Source organism: Macrotis lagotis, chromosome 8 (assembly GCF_037893015.1).
Source record: "Macrotis lagotis isolate mMagLag1 chromosome 8, bilby.v1.9.chrom.fasta, whole genome shotgun sequence".
Classification (NCBI taxonomy): Eukaryota; Metazoa; Chordata; class Mammalia; order Peramelemorphia; family Peramelidae; genus Macrotis; species Macrotis lagotis.
Window position 1 is genome coordinate 3,009,910 of NC_133665.1, and position 15,970 is coordinate 3,025,879.

General features: G+C 37.6%; 1 protein-coding gene across 2 annotated transcripts in view; it reads left to right on the forward strand.

The window, feature by feature from the left end:
* Nucleotides 1-15,970, forward strand: part of SCNN1B (sodium channel epithelial 1 subunit beta) — a 74,884-nt gene that overhangs the window by 29,292 nt on the left and 29,622 nt on the right. For both annotated transcript variants that reach the window (XM_074196232.1, XM_074196233.1), the window contains exons 2-3: nt 9,316-9,648; nt 11,408-11,690. In XM_074196232.1, coding sequence (XP_074052333.1) covers nt 9,338-9,648; nt 11,408-11,690 — 594 coding nt within the window. In that variant the 5' untranslated portion in view covers nt 9,316-9,337. The remainder of the gene's footprint in view (nt 1-9,315; nt 9,649-11,407; nt 11,691-15,970) is intronic.

Here is a 15,970-nt window from a genome sequence, read left to right on the forward strand (position 1 = left end):
GTAAAGTGTTCTAAGTTTCCCAAAATGCCCTAGATTACATTGGAGCATGAAGATGTGAGTTCTAGGACTGATAGCCAATAATTTGCCTTAGTTCTTTCTTCTGTAAAATGGGTAACTTAGGCTGAATGATTTCTGAGTCTTTTCTTATTTATGAAATTCTATAAATTTGTCTTTCCTTAGGAGTCTAAGGAAAATAGTTTCAAGTCCAGAGGGTCACTCTTTGGGCCCTGATTGCTCTGAGATATTATAAGTAGCAGTTGTTCTGTTTTGGTCAGTATCCCCTGAGGGTTTAGTTTTTTGTTGTTTTTTTTTAAGGTTAAGTAAAAGAGGCCATTCTTTTCCTCATTTCTTACCTGGTCTTAATCACTGAATGGATATTTCCTCATTCACACTGAGATCTGTTAAAGACCTTAGCTTAAAAAGGCCAAGGTCTCCCACTGCATGTGGGGCCCTCTCCAATTGCCTGATCCAGTGGCTCCAAAGGAAAAAATGAGGCTGGTAACTTTGTCCATTTCTTCCTCACTCATTCAATTCACTTGTAAATTATGGCATCACCTTTCTGATGTCATGGTCCACTTCAAGAGTGAAGGATAAACAACAAGAAAACAATACTCAGAAATTTGAACTCTGGTCTTATGCTTTAGGTCTATGCTAATGGCTTCTAACATTATAGATTAAATATTAGGGGCAGCTAGGTGGCACAGTGGATAGAGCACCAGCCTTGGAGTCAGGGGTACCTGAGTTCAAATCCGACCTCAGACACTTACTAATTACTTAGCTGTGTGACCTTGGGCAAGTCACTTAAACCCATTGCCTTGGGCAGTGGAGGTGGGGGGAGGGGAAGAGAGAAAATATTTGAATGAGGGGTCAGAATACCTGGGTTCAAATCTTCGTTCTGATGCTTACTTTGGGATCTTGTATAAATCATATATCCTTTCTGAGCCTCAGAGTCCTCATTGAAAAATGAGGGGATTGGAGGAGATGAACCTCTAAGTTTCCTTAGAGGAATGTTGGGTAATATTGCACATACTGTCAGACACAGTTGATGTGTTGTGTGATTTTGCTGCACAGCTTTAATTTATCTTCTTTTTGGTTGGGTTTTCTTTTTGCAAAGTAATGGAGTTAAGTGACTTGCCCAAGGTCACACAGCTAGGTAATTAATTATTAAGTGTCTAAGGTCACATTTGAACTCAGATTCACTTGACTCCAGGGCTGAGGCTCTATCCACTGTACCACCTAGCTGCCCCCAATTTATCTTTCTTTTTTATTATTTTCTGTAAGAGATGCTTCATTGGCTAGAGGAGAGAGGAGAAGTATATTCACAAATGCAGGTAATGTTAAAGACAAAGGCTATTAATAAAAGCAAGATTTTGCAAATAAATGAGAAGTCTTTTTTTTTGGCAAGGCAATGGAGTTAAGTGACTTGCCCAAGATCACACAGCTAGATTAGTAAGTGTCCGAGTTCAAATTTGAACTCAGGTCCTCCTGACTCCAGGACCAGTGTTCTCTCCACTGCATCACCAAGCTACCCCAGATGGAAAGTCTTGGCAATGAATTCCACCATCAATATCTGCAACTTGAGCAGAAAAGATCCCACCACCTCTTCAAAAGACTCCTTCTGGGGAGGCTAGGTGGTGCAGTGGATAGAGCACAGGCCCTGGAGTCAGGAGTACCTGAGTTCAAATCCAACCTCAGACATTTAATAATTACCTAGCTGTGTGGCCTTGGGCAAGCCACTTAACCCCATTGCCTTGCAAAAAAATATAAAAAATAAAAATAAAAGACCCCTTCTACTGACAAGTAAGAAATGATACACACATTAGTGAGTATAACACTGCTTCATGAACTTGATCAGCCGACAAACTTAGGTGGCTATTCATACAGGTGGGATCTAGCTCCTTAAAGTAGCCAACCAAAACTGCATTGAAAGGGAAAGCAAGGGCGGCTAGGTGGTATAGTGGATAAAGCACTGGCCTTGGAGTCAGGAGTACCTGGGTTCAAATTTGGTCTCAGACACTTAATAATTACCTAGCTGTGTGGCCTTGGGCAAGCCACTTAACCCCATTTGCCTTGCAAAAAACCTAAAAAAAAAAAAAAGAAAAGAAAGGGAAAGCAAGCTTTACCCAGTCCTTGAAGCAAATCCGATTCCTGCCACTTTGTCTCAATGGCAGTCAATAAAGTGTTCATTGTTGTTGACAAAACATTACTACTTCCACCAGGTTGAACAAATTTCAGAACCCTTGGCAAACAGGGGAACCTGCTAGAGAGGAGGGCATCCAGTTTAAAGTTTAACAAATCCTTTTTTCTTCAAATCACATCACTGTTTTATGTTGCTGAATCAGTGAAAGATGCCCAAAGTTGTAAATAACTAGGACATTTCAAATCATTGTCAAAGCATTATTATCAGAGCTCCAATCTCTGATGGATGTAGAGTTTTTGTTAAGAAGCATATGGCATTAAGCTTCTGGGAAATAAGAATTAGATAGTACTGTAATTAAAAGCTATGTTTTTTAGTTATGTGAAAAGAAATTGAACATAGCCATAACTTCTTGCTAAAATAAGCCACAACGAAGAGCAGTGCATAACCCTGCCAAGAAGGGGACAGACCAGGAGGTGGCAGCACCAAATGACTACAAATGTGTGTATCTGGGCACATGAAATATTGGAATGAACACTGAATTTGTAGTAAGAATCCTGGGCTTGAGTCCCACTTCTATCACCTTTTTCCTGAGAGACCCTAAATACCTCTCTGATGATAATGAAAATGATGATGATGATGATGATGATAACTAGCATTTATATTGTACTTTTAAGTTTGCAAAATGCTTTACAAATATTACCTCATTTTATCCCTACAGTAACCCTGAGAAGTATAATCTCTATTTTGTAGATTCAGACATTGAGACAAACAAAAATTAAGTGACTTAACTAGGGCACACAGCTAAGAAAGGTACAAGGTTGGATTTGAATTCAGGTCTTCCTAATTCCAGGTATGGCTTTCTCTCTGCTGTGCCACCTGGTTAGTTGTCTATACAATATTTAAAATACTTATCCCACAAGGATTCTTCTGAGAATCAAACTAGATAAAGTCAGAGTATTCCAAAAGTCTTAGCACCTAAACAATTTACAAATATCTCATTTCATCCTTACAGGAAACTGAGGCAGTCAAGGTTAAGCAATTTGCCCAACAACATATAGCTAGGAAGTATCTGAGAAAGGATTTGAACCCAGATCTTCCTAAATCCAGGCACAACACTATATCCATTGCTCTACTTTACTCACTGCTTTTAGGTAGACCATACAAACACACACACACACACACACACACACACACACACACACACACACACATACACACACAGCTAGACTTCTTTTTCTTTACTACAAATTTTGTGACTTGCATTTTTTCAACTTGAATGTAATATGGCAGTTTCTGTCGGCCAACTGGGAGTCAGGAAACTTGACTTCTCTTTCTGTTTTGCCTATGACTCACTGTGTCTCTGGGCAAGTCACTTTGGATTCTAACTTACCTATCTGTGAAATGGGGATAATTATACCTTCACCTACTCACTTTTAAAAGGAGGCCATGAGAATGAATGAGATCATGTCCATAAAGTGATCTCATATCTTTAGAGAAAGGTTGAAACTCTGATTAACATAAACCTTCAATTAAACAGAATTTTTCCTGAGCTCTGCTTGTAGAGGGAAAGTATTGGTTTATTTAATTATTTGCATGACACTGAGGAGTGGAAGATTGCTTATCATCATCATCATCATCATCATCATTATTAATGATGATAGTGATTTCTGGCATTGATATACTTTAAACTTTGTGAAGCAAACTTGTCAAACAAATACTATACTCCAAAAGTCTTAGGGTTGCACATTAAAACTTAAAATTCTCTAAGATTTTTAGAACATTTTGTATTAATCATATTTGATCCTCAAAACAATTCTGAATGGTTAAGTACATTATGATCTTCATTTTCTGGATTAGGAAATTGAGGAAAACAGAGGTTAAGTGACATGCTCAGATCACACAATTAGTAAATGTCTGAGGGTGGATTTGAACTCAGTTCTTCCTGACTCTTAACATCCTATTCACTGAATCCCCTATGGAGAGAGACAGAGGTGTCCGAGCTTATGAAAGAAATTTCCTTTTGAACTACTAGAGGCTATGGCCACTGATATCCTTTCTGACTGAAATTCTATGATTCTGTCAATCTTTGACTCTATTCAGCTAATGTACTATGCTTTCTCCAACCTTACTACATCCAAGGCCATCTACAGTATTCCTGATCAATATCTGGCCACTTGACCCAGACATTTCCAGAGGAGACAATGAGGCTGGTGACTTTGCAAAACCCTTCCCCTTTTAAATCCAATTCACTTACAAGACATGATATCACCTTCCTAATGTCCTGCTCTCTGAGAACTAAACAAACAACGGTATTATGTAATTCAAAGAGGTTTAGGACCTCAGGTCATTGCCTAAGGCCCTATAAGACTCTCACTTGTGAAAATTGCTTCTTATAGGTCTGAGAACAGGAAGGAACCTTAAGAAATATATAGTCCATGTTTTCTTATGAATAAGGAGACTAAAGCTCAAAGATGAAGTAACCTACCAACCAAGGCACACTCAGAATACAGCTCAGATTCAGGAACTCACTCCCAAATCCTGTGAATCTGAATCCATTGTACTTTACAGAAATTCAAATTCCTTCTTAGCCATTCAGTTATCCTAATTTAGGCAAGAATAGAACTAGAACATTTTCATTGGTAGGTCATCTTGATCTACTTTCTAATTTTTCAGATGAGAAGCCTAATCAATATTAAGGGATTTGTCTAAGGCCAAATAGGTAGTATCAGTGCTGAGGAGCAAACCCAAGTCTTCTGACTCCAAATCCATCATTCTTTTCTTAGTTAGTCAACAAGCATTTCTTTAGAATATCTTTTCAAATTAGCCATGTTGTGAAAAAAGAAACAGGACAAAAGAAAAACACACACACAAAGTGAAAATAGTATGCAGTATACATTCAGACTCCACATACAGACTTTCTTTTTATGTGGATAATATTTGTATGGCTTAGAAGAACTAAGTCAATTTTAGATGATCATCCCAACTATATTATTACTGTGTTCAGTGTTCTGGTACCTGTACCTCAGAGTCATTTTAATTTGCATTTGTCTAATCAATAGTGATTTAGAACATTTTTTCATATGACTATAAATAGCTTTGATTTCTTCATCTGCAAAATGCCTCCTCTTAACGTTTATTTCTCAAAAGAGAACTGAAATAAAAATGATTTTTAAGTTGACCCTCAATTAATCATAAAATTCCATTCTCCATCCAATTATCTTGGTTATACCCTAGCATAAACACAGCAAACTTGAATGAAAATACACATGGCCCATATCTAGGTTTTAATACTGCTAAAGGTAGCTGAGTGGTACAGTGGATTAGAGTACTAGGTCTGAAGTCTAGAAGATGAGTTCAAATTTGACTTCAAATATTCACTAGCTGTGTGGCCATGGGCAAGTTAAATAACCAGTCACCCCAACTGTACAATGGGGATAGTGATAACATTTACCTCATAGGGTTATTGTAAGGATGATATTTGTAAACTGCTTATTTCTTTTCCCTTCCCTAATCTGATGTTCTCTTTTTGTAGAAGGCAGAGCTTATCAAAGTCTGTGCAGACATTAAGTAAGATTTGAAAAATTAATCTTTTGTTACTACCATTTCCTGAAGGCTTTGCATTTTCATGTAACATGTGACAATTCATCCCAAAACAAATAACAATGTGAATGAAGAGCAGCATTTTCTGGCATCGCTATAGGTGTATATAGGCAGCGCTATCCAAAAAGCTACCTATTTATGCTATACAAATAAATAAAGCAGGAAAAACCACAGTGTTTTGGAGGCATTAGGGGCATAATACTCATAAACTTTATAGGTGATGCATTGAAAAAGCTTAGTTTTATACATGTTAAATGGTTAAGAAATACCTTAATACTGCAGTATTAAGTACAATGGTACCAGTGTGCTGCTATACCCTAAAAAGAAACAGGCCAAAACAAAAGGCCAGTGGTCATGGCAAAAGGTAGTGGAAGGTGGTGCAAACCAGCCCTTCTCTTCTCACAGTTCCCACTGCACCAGAAAATATATTTTACATATAATGATTTACCTTAACAAAGATTTGGTGAAAGTGGTAGCTTGTGAGTTATTGTGAAGTGTGAGATTGTCTGTCTTCTTACTGTTTCTGAAGAAATTTGAAATTCATGTAATGCTAAAAAGCATTCAACATCAATAATGCTGAAATAAATTTGTATTTTTGATTCATTTTAGAGAACTGACATAGTAATGCTATACAAAAAATATTTATAGCAGCTCTTTCGGTAGTGGCAAAATATTAGAAATTGAGGGGATGGAGCAGCTAGGTAGTGCAGTGGATAGAGCACCAGCCTTGGAGTCAGGATGACCTGAGTTCAAATTCGGCCTCAGACACTTAATAATTATCTAGCTGTGTGACCTTGGGCAAGTCACTTAACCCCAATTGCCATGCAAGAGCAAAAAAAAAAGAAATTGAAGGGATACCCATCAGCTGGGGAATAGCTGAACAAGTTGTGGTATATGTGATGGAATACTACTGTTCTGTAAGAAATCATGTGGGTGGATTTCAGAAAAATCAGGAAAGATTTACCTGAACTGAAGCTGAGTGAAGTGAGCAGAACCAGTAGAATATTGTATACATTAATAGCAACATTGTATGATGAACAACTGTGATAAACATAGCTCTTCTCAGCAGTACAATGATCAAAGACAATTCTAAAGTTCTTGTAATGGAAAATGCCATCCACATCCAGAGAAAAAACTATAGAGATCAAAGCATTCTATTTTCAATTTTTTAAAATTTGTTTTATGTTTTATTTTTCCTTCTCATATTTTTTTCCTTTTGTTCTGATTCTTATTTCATAACATGATTAATATAGACATGTGTTAAATACAATTGTATATGTATAATGTATATCAGATTACTGCTCACTATCAAGGGGAAGGGGAAGGGAAAGAAAGGAGAGAGAAAAAGAAAAAGTGAAATGTTAAAGAATGAAAGATTGTCCATGAGGGCAGAGAGTCTGACCTCTTTCTTTTGCTGCTGATTTGACCCTAAGGTTTGGAATTCTGATTTTCAGTTTTGTGTGGGTATTTTTTGTATCTCAGTGCTTACTTAGTATAATGACTGGCAATCCCTAAGTATTTGAAGATTGTGGAGTAGATCAGAAATTTACAGGCTCTCCAGATTTTCTCCACAAACAGAAAATTACCATGAAATGAACATAAAGTAGCAAACATAAAGGGGTAAAAGAGTTATTCTCCCAAAATAACTTGAGAGGATCTCAGGAAAGGCCAGATCTCCAGGGGCTATATGTCTTAACTACTATTATTATTTAAACAAGAACTTAAAAGAGTAAAGCAGGTACAGATCTGCATTAGTAGAGGGACTTCCTGGAAGAGTATTACAATAAAATCATCCTAGTTCTAGTTAAAAAAATATTCAAGAGGTTCTTTCATAGAGCCCACAGACACATGCAACCTTGACATTGTCTATTTGCCTACCCCAAGAGTCAATACAAGAATTATCTACATGATGGTAATTTTGTATCACTTATAAAACTTTTGAAAGTTCACTATTCAATGTCTCTTTCACTGATGGAAGAAGACAAAATTTTGCTGTTTAGTACTAGGAAAATGTCTAAGAAGGAAAATACCTTCTTAGATCTTAAAATGAAAACTACATTTCACTATATTTCTTTTTGCCAAGGATTTCTGAGTCAAATTCATCACCTAGTTATAGTAACAACTCTTCTTAAGAGCCTAGAAGTTTCCTGTCACCTTTGTTCCCTTAGGTGGTATTGGTTCTGTTCTTATCTCTCATATCTTATTATATTTAATTTGTTAATAACCTCATTTCCTTTTGTATGTCAACAGTGTACATTCCTAAAAATACTAATATCAATATAAAAGTAAAATACAAAAATAATTTAACATATTCCAAAAATGACATGGTACCATTTTGTAAACATTGCTTAGTCATTATGTACTGAGTGATGTTTCGATTTCTCAACTTGGAATTCAAAGTCTCCCAAAATCTTGCCCTAACCTGCCTTTCCAGCCTTATAATGCCCTTTCAAATAGTTGACATTCCATACCCCTTACCATTTCCTATAGTCATCCAGTCCTTTCCTACCTCCAAATCTTTGCTCAGACCTAAGAGATAGCCTTTCCACCCTCTCTTTACCTTCCTTCCTCATCTCTCCCTCTCAAAAACCTTTCCCTCTTTCAAAGCCCAGTTCAGAATACAAATGTAAAGGGGTATTTTTGTGAAACAAGAAATGATAAATATGAGGAATTTAACGAAACCTAGTAAATTTATTTCAGCTAATGCCTAGCAAAATAAATAGAATTGAAAGAACACTATGAATTCTCATCATAAATGAAAAGATCCATATAAAAAGGAGCTAGACCTCGAGTAATTGAAAAACTAGCAATGATCCCAAAGGACATACAGTGAAGCAGATCTTTCTCTTTGTGGGGGCAGGGAGAGATAACTGTGATAAAATGTTGTATACACTGTCAGAAATGGTCATTCTATTGGGTTTTTTAATTTATAGGATAAATAAAATTCATAGAATAAATTCTTAGAGAGGATTCCATTACAGGAGTGGTGGAAAGTATATGCAGAAATGACATGGTGGTAATAGTGGTGGTGGTGGTGTTGGTAGTAATGGTGTTTGAGATCCTTCACAGAGTACCTTCTTTCCTAAGCAGAACATAATGCAAAGATTATTAGCCTCATTTTACAGATGAATTAACTGACAAGGAAAATTAACTTGCTCATGACCATATTACAAATAGTAGGTATACCTGGGATTCAAAGCCAACTCCCTCCTAACTATAAGTCCCATAAAATTCTCCATCATTCTACTTCTCTGCCTTTAAGGTCACATGAGTTAGAGATACAAGAGCAACATGAAAAGCATTCAAACAATCAACAACAGTTATTAGACACCTGCTGTGTACTGAGAATTGTCACTACAGAAGCAAAAGTAAAACAGTTCTTGCCCTCAAGGAGTTGACATTCTATGGGAGGGATCCACCTAAAGATGCTTGAAGATATGTCCAGGTTTGAAGGGTTATCTGTTTATCTGGCATTTGGTGTCAAGACTGAAAAAAAAGGCAAAAAAAAAAACTGTTAAGTAAAACCCTGAAATTAATTTTTGTGCCTTTCTTCCCCTGTCTTCTCTGACTCCCAGGTCCCATGAAGAAGCACCAAACATGAATGTGAAAAAATACCTAGTGAAATGCTTGCATCGCCTGCAGAAAGGGCCAGGCTACACCTACAAGGAGCTTCTGGTTTGGTACTGTGACAACACTAACACCCATGGACCCAAACGCATCATTTCTGAGGGGCCCAAGAAGCAGATGATGTGGTTTATCCTCACCCTGCTGTTTGCTTCCCTGGTCTTCTGGCAATGGGGTGTCTTCATTTGTAAATACTTTAAATGGGAGGTCAGCGTGACCCTCTCCATTGGCTTCAAAGCCATGGAATTCCCAGCAGTCACAATCTGCAACGCCAGTCCCTTTCGGTGAGTTTTATCTACATATCCTAGCAGAAACTGGTGGCACAGGGATGAGGAAGAGGTTAAAAGATGGGGAAACGTCAAGGAAGGAAACTCCAAAAATAGTCAGTGCTCATAATGGAACAAATTCTAGAGGAAGAGACTGAAGAGTGGTGATGGTATAATGGACACACTACAGGGAATTCTGGAAGCTTTCCCCAGACACTTAGGAAATAGTTCTGTTTTTGCAAAAAAAAAAAAAAAGTGGGGGGAGTGGATATTTAGATCATTTCATTGCTTGAAAGGGACCCTGCTAAAATCCAATCATCACCCTGTTCCTGTTCAAATGGATATCCAGGAAGTCTCAAAGTCCTAGTGCAGTTTTAACCTTTAATTATTTAACAACTTGTAAGATTTAATAAATGAAAATTGTACTAAGACTTTTCAGACACTCTTTGTGAAGATCCTTTTTCAGACAAAGGAGATTCTGATTCTCTAGTATTAACCAATATCTAATATTAGGAAACACAGCCTTCTAGCTAACCTAAGATCTTCCTCTTGCAACTTGCAACTCTCTGACCTCAGAGGAAAGCAACATGGCACAATAGATCTGAATTCAGAGACAAGAGACCTGGGCTCAAATCCCACCTCTGACTCTTAATCACTGCATAGCTTTGGACAAATCATTTAATGTCTCCAGAATTCAAGTTTCCTCATCAGTAAATCAAAGGAGAGAGGGAAGGAACAAAAATAAATGCTTAATAACTGAAAATAATATAAAAAGCTTGGACTAGATGATTTCTAGGTTCCTGATAGCATTAAATCTATGTTCCTCTGATTCTTTCCAAAAAATTTATGTAGACTTATAGACTATTAAAAAATAATAATTTAGATTCACAAAACACTTTATAAACATTTCATATGACCCATTACAAATGGGAAAACTGAGGCTCCAGGGAGTCATTTTCCTTTCCCTTTGCCTCCATCTTCTCTTTATCTGTGTTCATTTTTATCAGGGTTCACATTTATGTAACAGACATGATGTGGTTGTCTGTGTCTAATTTTAGATCTGAATCTCAGAAACCTCTACTTAGAAACTTTATTGCTCACTGGGATTCTAGTCCTCTCCCCTGCAAAATGTATACAGATAGATATCACCCCCATTTGGGGAGAATATGGACCTAGAATTGGTTCTGTATTCCTTTTGATGAATTCTTTTCCCTTTGTCCCCATGTAAAATCTATTAGGGTGGACTTGGAACAGGTGTAGATAACACCAGCCAAGATTTCCTTAAATTTCCCCTCCCTTGACTTGCACACCAAAAGGGTGGTGTCTGGTTTGTACAAACAAAATCTTGAGCTATTAGATTTTTATAACTTGTCTGCCAGGCTGGTTTGTTTGCCCTGTTCATCACCCCAGGACCCCAGCAGCCAAGCAGAACAGCCAACTGCAGATCTTTCTGGTTCCAACCTGTGATAGATGGCACAGCCACCAACTTGTGCCTGCTCTCCACACCCACCTGAGGGTTTGGGGGGAGGGGTCTTCTCTTTTGTGGTTTTAATGTCAGCAACTTAACCCTCCTCAGTCCTTTTTCCTTCCCTCTCCCAGACTCTTGACCCTGTCCTTATATTTAGTCACCAACATTCTGATTTTCTTAAATGGAATAACAGTCCTACTACAGGAAGTCAGGATGATACAGTTACAGTTACAAACTATTTAATTAGGTCATCTCAGGTACAACAGGCAACTGCTACCTTCACTCTCATGGCATACTTTATTCCCATAGGTATTCTAAGGTAAAACATCTTCTGAAGGATCTGGATGACCTGATGGAGGCAGCTTTACAGAGTATTCTAACACTTGAGTCTGGTCCTGGCCATGGTAATTACACAGAAGATCTGAATTTGACCATCTGGAACCACACACCCCTAGTGGTAATTGATAATCGAGACCCGGACCACCCTGCCATCTTGGACCTTTTCACCTTTGGCCATAGTAATTCTGAGGCAAACTCCTCTTCTCCAAATGGGAAATGCAATGCCCAGAAATGCAAAGTTGCCATGAGGCTGGTAAGTGAACACCAGGAAGCATATACAAATGCTTCTTACAGGACATGCTCAATGAGTGAGAACTTAATTAGAAAATAATGTTGAAGATGTATTAAAGGAGCCAGGGCATTTGACGTGGAGAAGAAAGATCTGAGGTAGGGATTGATATGAAGAAGACAGGATAGCCATATTCTAGTGTTTTAGGAGTTGTTATGAGGAAGAAGAATTAACTGTATTCTGCTTGGATCCCAGAGGAAGAATTAGGAGCAGAGGGTAGAAATTATAGCAGCAGATTTCAGTTCAATATAAGGAAATAATTCCTATTACAAAACAATTTAAAATAGTGAGAATTATAAAAAGAATTGCTATTTAAAATGCACTTTAAGTGGTTTACAAATATTATATCATTTGATCCTCAAACAACCCTGGGAGGTAGACATTATTATCATCATCCCCATTTTATAAATGAATAAACTGAGGCAATCAGATAAAGGGAATTGCCCAGGTTCAATAGCTAGTAAGCATAGAAGACTGGATTTTACCTCAATCTTCCTAACTGTACCCAGCCCTCTATCCACTGTGCCACTTACCTGCCATTGGTACATGATGTCATTTTGGAAAAACCTGCACCAGCTGCCTCAAAGAGGCTGTGGATTCTTTGTCAGAGGGTTTTCATCAAAGGCTGGACTGGTTTAGTCATGTTGCAGGAGGAATTCTTGATCAGACATGAATTGGACTCAAGGACAAGGAAGAAGATTTTGTGACTTTGTTTCTTTCAAACTCTACATAGTAACTAAGGTGCCTACACACTTCGGGTGTGACCATTTATTGAGGCAGCTACTTGCCATAGTGGATAGAGAACCAGACTTGGAGTCAGAAAGACCTGACTTTACATACAACTTCAGACACTAATTAGGTGACTCTGGAGAAGACACATAAATCTTGTCTGCCTCAGTTTCTTCATTTGTAATACTAGCACTTACCTCCAAGTGTTGTTGTGAGAACCAAATGAGATCATTTTTTTGCTTTTGTTTTTTTATTTTAATTTTTTCCAATTAAATGCAAAGATAGTTTTCAACTTTCATCTTTTTTTAAGATTTTTGAGGTCCACATTTTTCTACCACCCTCCCTTTCCCCCATGGCAGCAAGCAATCTGATAATATAGATTATACATATATAATCATATTTAACACATTTTCATATTGTCATGTTGTGAAAGAAGAATTAGAGCTAAAGAGAGAAAAAAAATAAATCCAGATCATATTTATCTTAAAACATACAGTGTGGCACATAGTAAGCACTTATAAATATTTGATCTAATTTTTTGTTGTTGTTGAGATTTGATACTATTTGTTAGTATCAGTATCAAAACAAAATCCAAAAAAAATCACAGTTTGATAGTTTGGAAAGACTTCAGCGTACATCCAGTGAAAGGGTTCCCCACCAGTAAAAGGTCATTCTGCCCTTCCTGAGTAACAGGCAGCCATTCTGGGAGCAAAAGGTAATGATCAGTCATTCTTCCCAATTAATCCAGACCCTCCATAAAGGGGTTTCTTGCTTAGTGAAGGATAGTTTTTCTCCAGCATCATTCCACAGGGTGGTAAGCCCATGAATACCTTTAAAGGGATAATGTCAAACCTAGGACCCTGGAATTCAATGAGCAATTTGTTTCACTTTATTTTAGGTCTGAGAAATGGGAGGAAAGATGGCCTCTAACTAGCATCTTTGTTATCTCAGACAAATGAGAGTTTGGTTTCTAAAGATTTCCATTTCCTGTAGCCAATCCTCCTAATATCTCTCTCATTCTTTAAATCAATTAATTAATTAATATGCACTTGTTAAACTCCTGCTACCAGCTGAGCATTGTGTGACTAGGCACCAGGAAATGCAAAGACACAAGTGAAACTCAAAGAGCTTACATTCTGACTCACATGAATTGTTGTCCTGCATTAGGTCTAGTCAAGTGGTCCAGATATTGTTGCAGGTTCTAGTCGGATAATTTGTGTAACTTTGAAACAGTTACAAATAATAGCTAATGTTTGCAACTTTAAAGAGTTGAAAAATGCTTTAGAAATATTAACTCATTTTATCCTCACAATGATCCTGTAAAGTTGGTGCTTTTGCTATCTTCATTTTACAAATCATAAAACTGAAGCAGATAGAGGTTAAATAATGAGGGTTTCATAGCTAGTGTTTTTTGCTGGATTTGAAATCTTCATAACTCCAAGAGCCAGTTCTCTAAACAGCATACCTCCTAGTTTTTCTGTGCCTCTTTCCTTATCTGTGAATGGAAGGGAAGATTTCTGCACACTCTGTAGCCCATAGGATATGATTCTATGACTGTGATCCACTAATCATGTTTTCCTAAGGGGAAAGTTGGTCTTAGGGGTAAGAGAAGTCAATGATCCCACTGACTCCATGAAAGTCTTCCCTGAGTCTAGCCCTTATGAAAGTAATGTTGCAATCTTGGTTAAATGCCCAAAGGCTACAAAGGCTTGCTAAGATTTTTCCTGGAAATCCTGGCAATTGGATGTAGGATTATAGGTATAAAAATTTACATGCACATACATCCTTCCTTTTGGGACCTGGGCTACCTCATATCCTGAGGGATTTCCCACAATTAACATAAGCATAACATAACATAAGCATTAACATAACCTTTTCCCACCTCCTATGATAGATTGCACACAAGTGGCCAGTCAGGGTCAACAAATTTAGACCTCAGGAAAAGAGAGAGACCTTAGGGGTTAACTAGTCCAACCCCTTTATTTTACAAATAAGAAAATTGAGGCCCAGAGAGGTCTTTCAAGAGTCTTGCCCAATGTTCCCAGAGCTTGGATTTAAATCCAAGTCTTCTGACTCCATTTCAATGCCCACCATATCATACTGACATAGATGCTAACATAGAAGTCAGAAGTCTGTTTGTGTGTAACATTGAGAAGGTCAGTCCTTCTATCATCATTAAAACAAACATCTCTAGTTCTGTGTACAACAGGACCATGTTTGTTAAGCCTCTTGATGGACCAGCTGTTCAGGTGCATATTGTTTAATTACTGACAATGTTGTGAGGCACAACAAGAAGAAGAAAAGGTGGCAAATAGTGTCAAGAAAAGGTAGCTGATAATTTTGGATACCCCAGGACATGTCCAAAGTCCTCCAAGACCCTGAATGAGTAATTTTATTTAGATTCTAAAGCAACTTTTCAAGATGAAAATGGAAAGGATTTTGGTTTTGCTGCCTTCTTGCAGTTTGAGTTAAGTTAAATGGCGGTCATCCTTCAGAAGATAAACACCAATCTCTCAGGACATCTGGGGAACTACCCTGCCAGGTGACAAGGGATAACCAGGAGCAAAAGCTTTTTTTTTTTTGGATCTTCTACAGAGCTAGTTAGAATGTTGCTGATGCTCAAGGGGAATCACATCTCTCAGTCAGTCAGCCAGTGCTAAATTCTGGTACTAAAAAGTCAAAAGATAGTCCTTGCCTTCAAGGATCTTACACTCTAATGGTCTCAAAGCATGCAAATACATTTGTAAGCCTTAATGTCACTTAGAATTACCTACCCTTCTGTCAAAAATAGGCATAATTTTGCTATAGATTGAGACTGTAGTGGGTCAGGTGAATTGGGAAAGGTAGGCAGGGAGATGGAGTCAGTGATCTGTACATAAAAGATCAGCTGAAAACAGACTTTCCATATTAGCAATATGGATTAACAAAATTACAGTCCAAGAGCTTAATTGGAACTTGAGCAGACTGATGATGAAACATGCCTCCTGTCTCTCAGCAGAGAAATGGAGAACTATAGGTTCAGAATGTGGCAGACATTTTCAGACATGGCCAATGTGTTTGCTTTGTATGATTTTCCTTATTTATTATAAGCAAAGATTCTACAGAAGCAGGAGAGGTCATTGAGAACTAGTGATTTTTTTTGGGGGGGGGGTTGGTTTTTTTTTCTTTTTGCAAGGCAATGGGGGGTTAAGTGACTTTGCCCAAGGTCACACAGCTAGGTGATTATTAACTGTCTGAGGCCAGATTTGAACTCAGCTACTCCTGACTCCAGGGCCGGTGCCCTATCCACTGCACCACCTAGATGCCTCCCAACTAGTGATTTTTTTTAAAGAGGAATATAAATAAAATTTTGAAAAAGAAAACAAGAAATATAAGTATAATCAGGTGATTAGGATGGATATTGGGGTAAAGGTCCATTCCTTTTTTTCTGGTTCATAAAGAAAAGTGATAGTCCCTAGGTATGGAAAATATGTCTGATTCTCAATAAGACTGAGTAGAAAGCAGAGGGAAGGAAG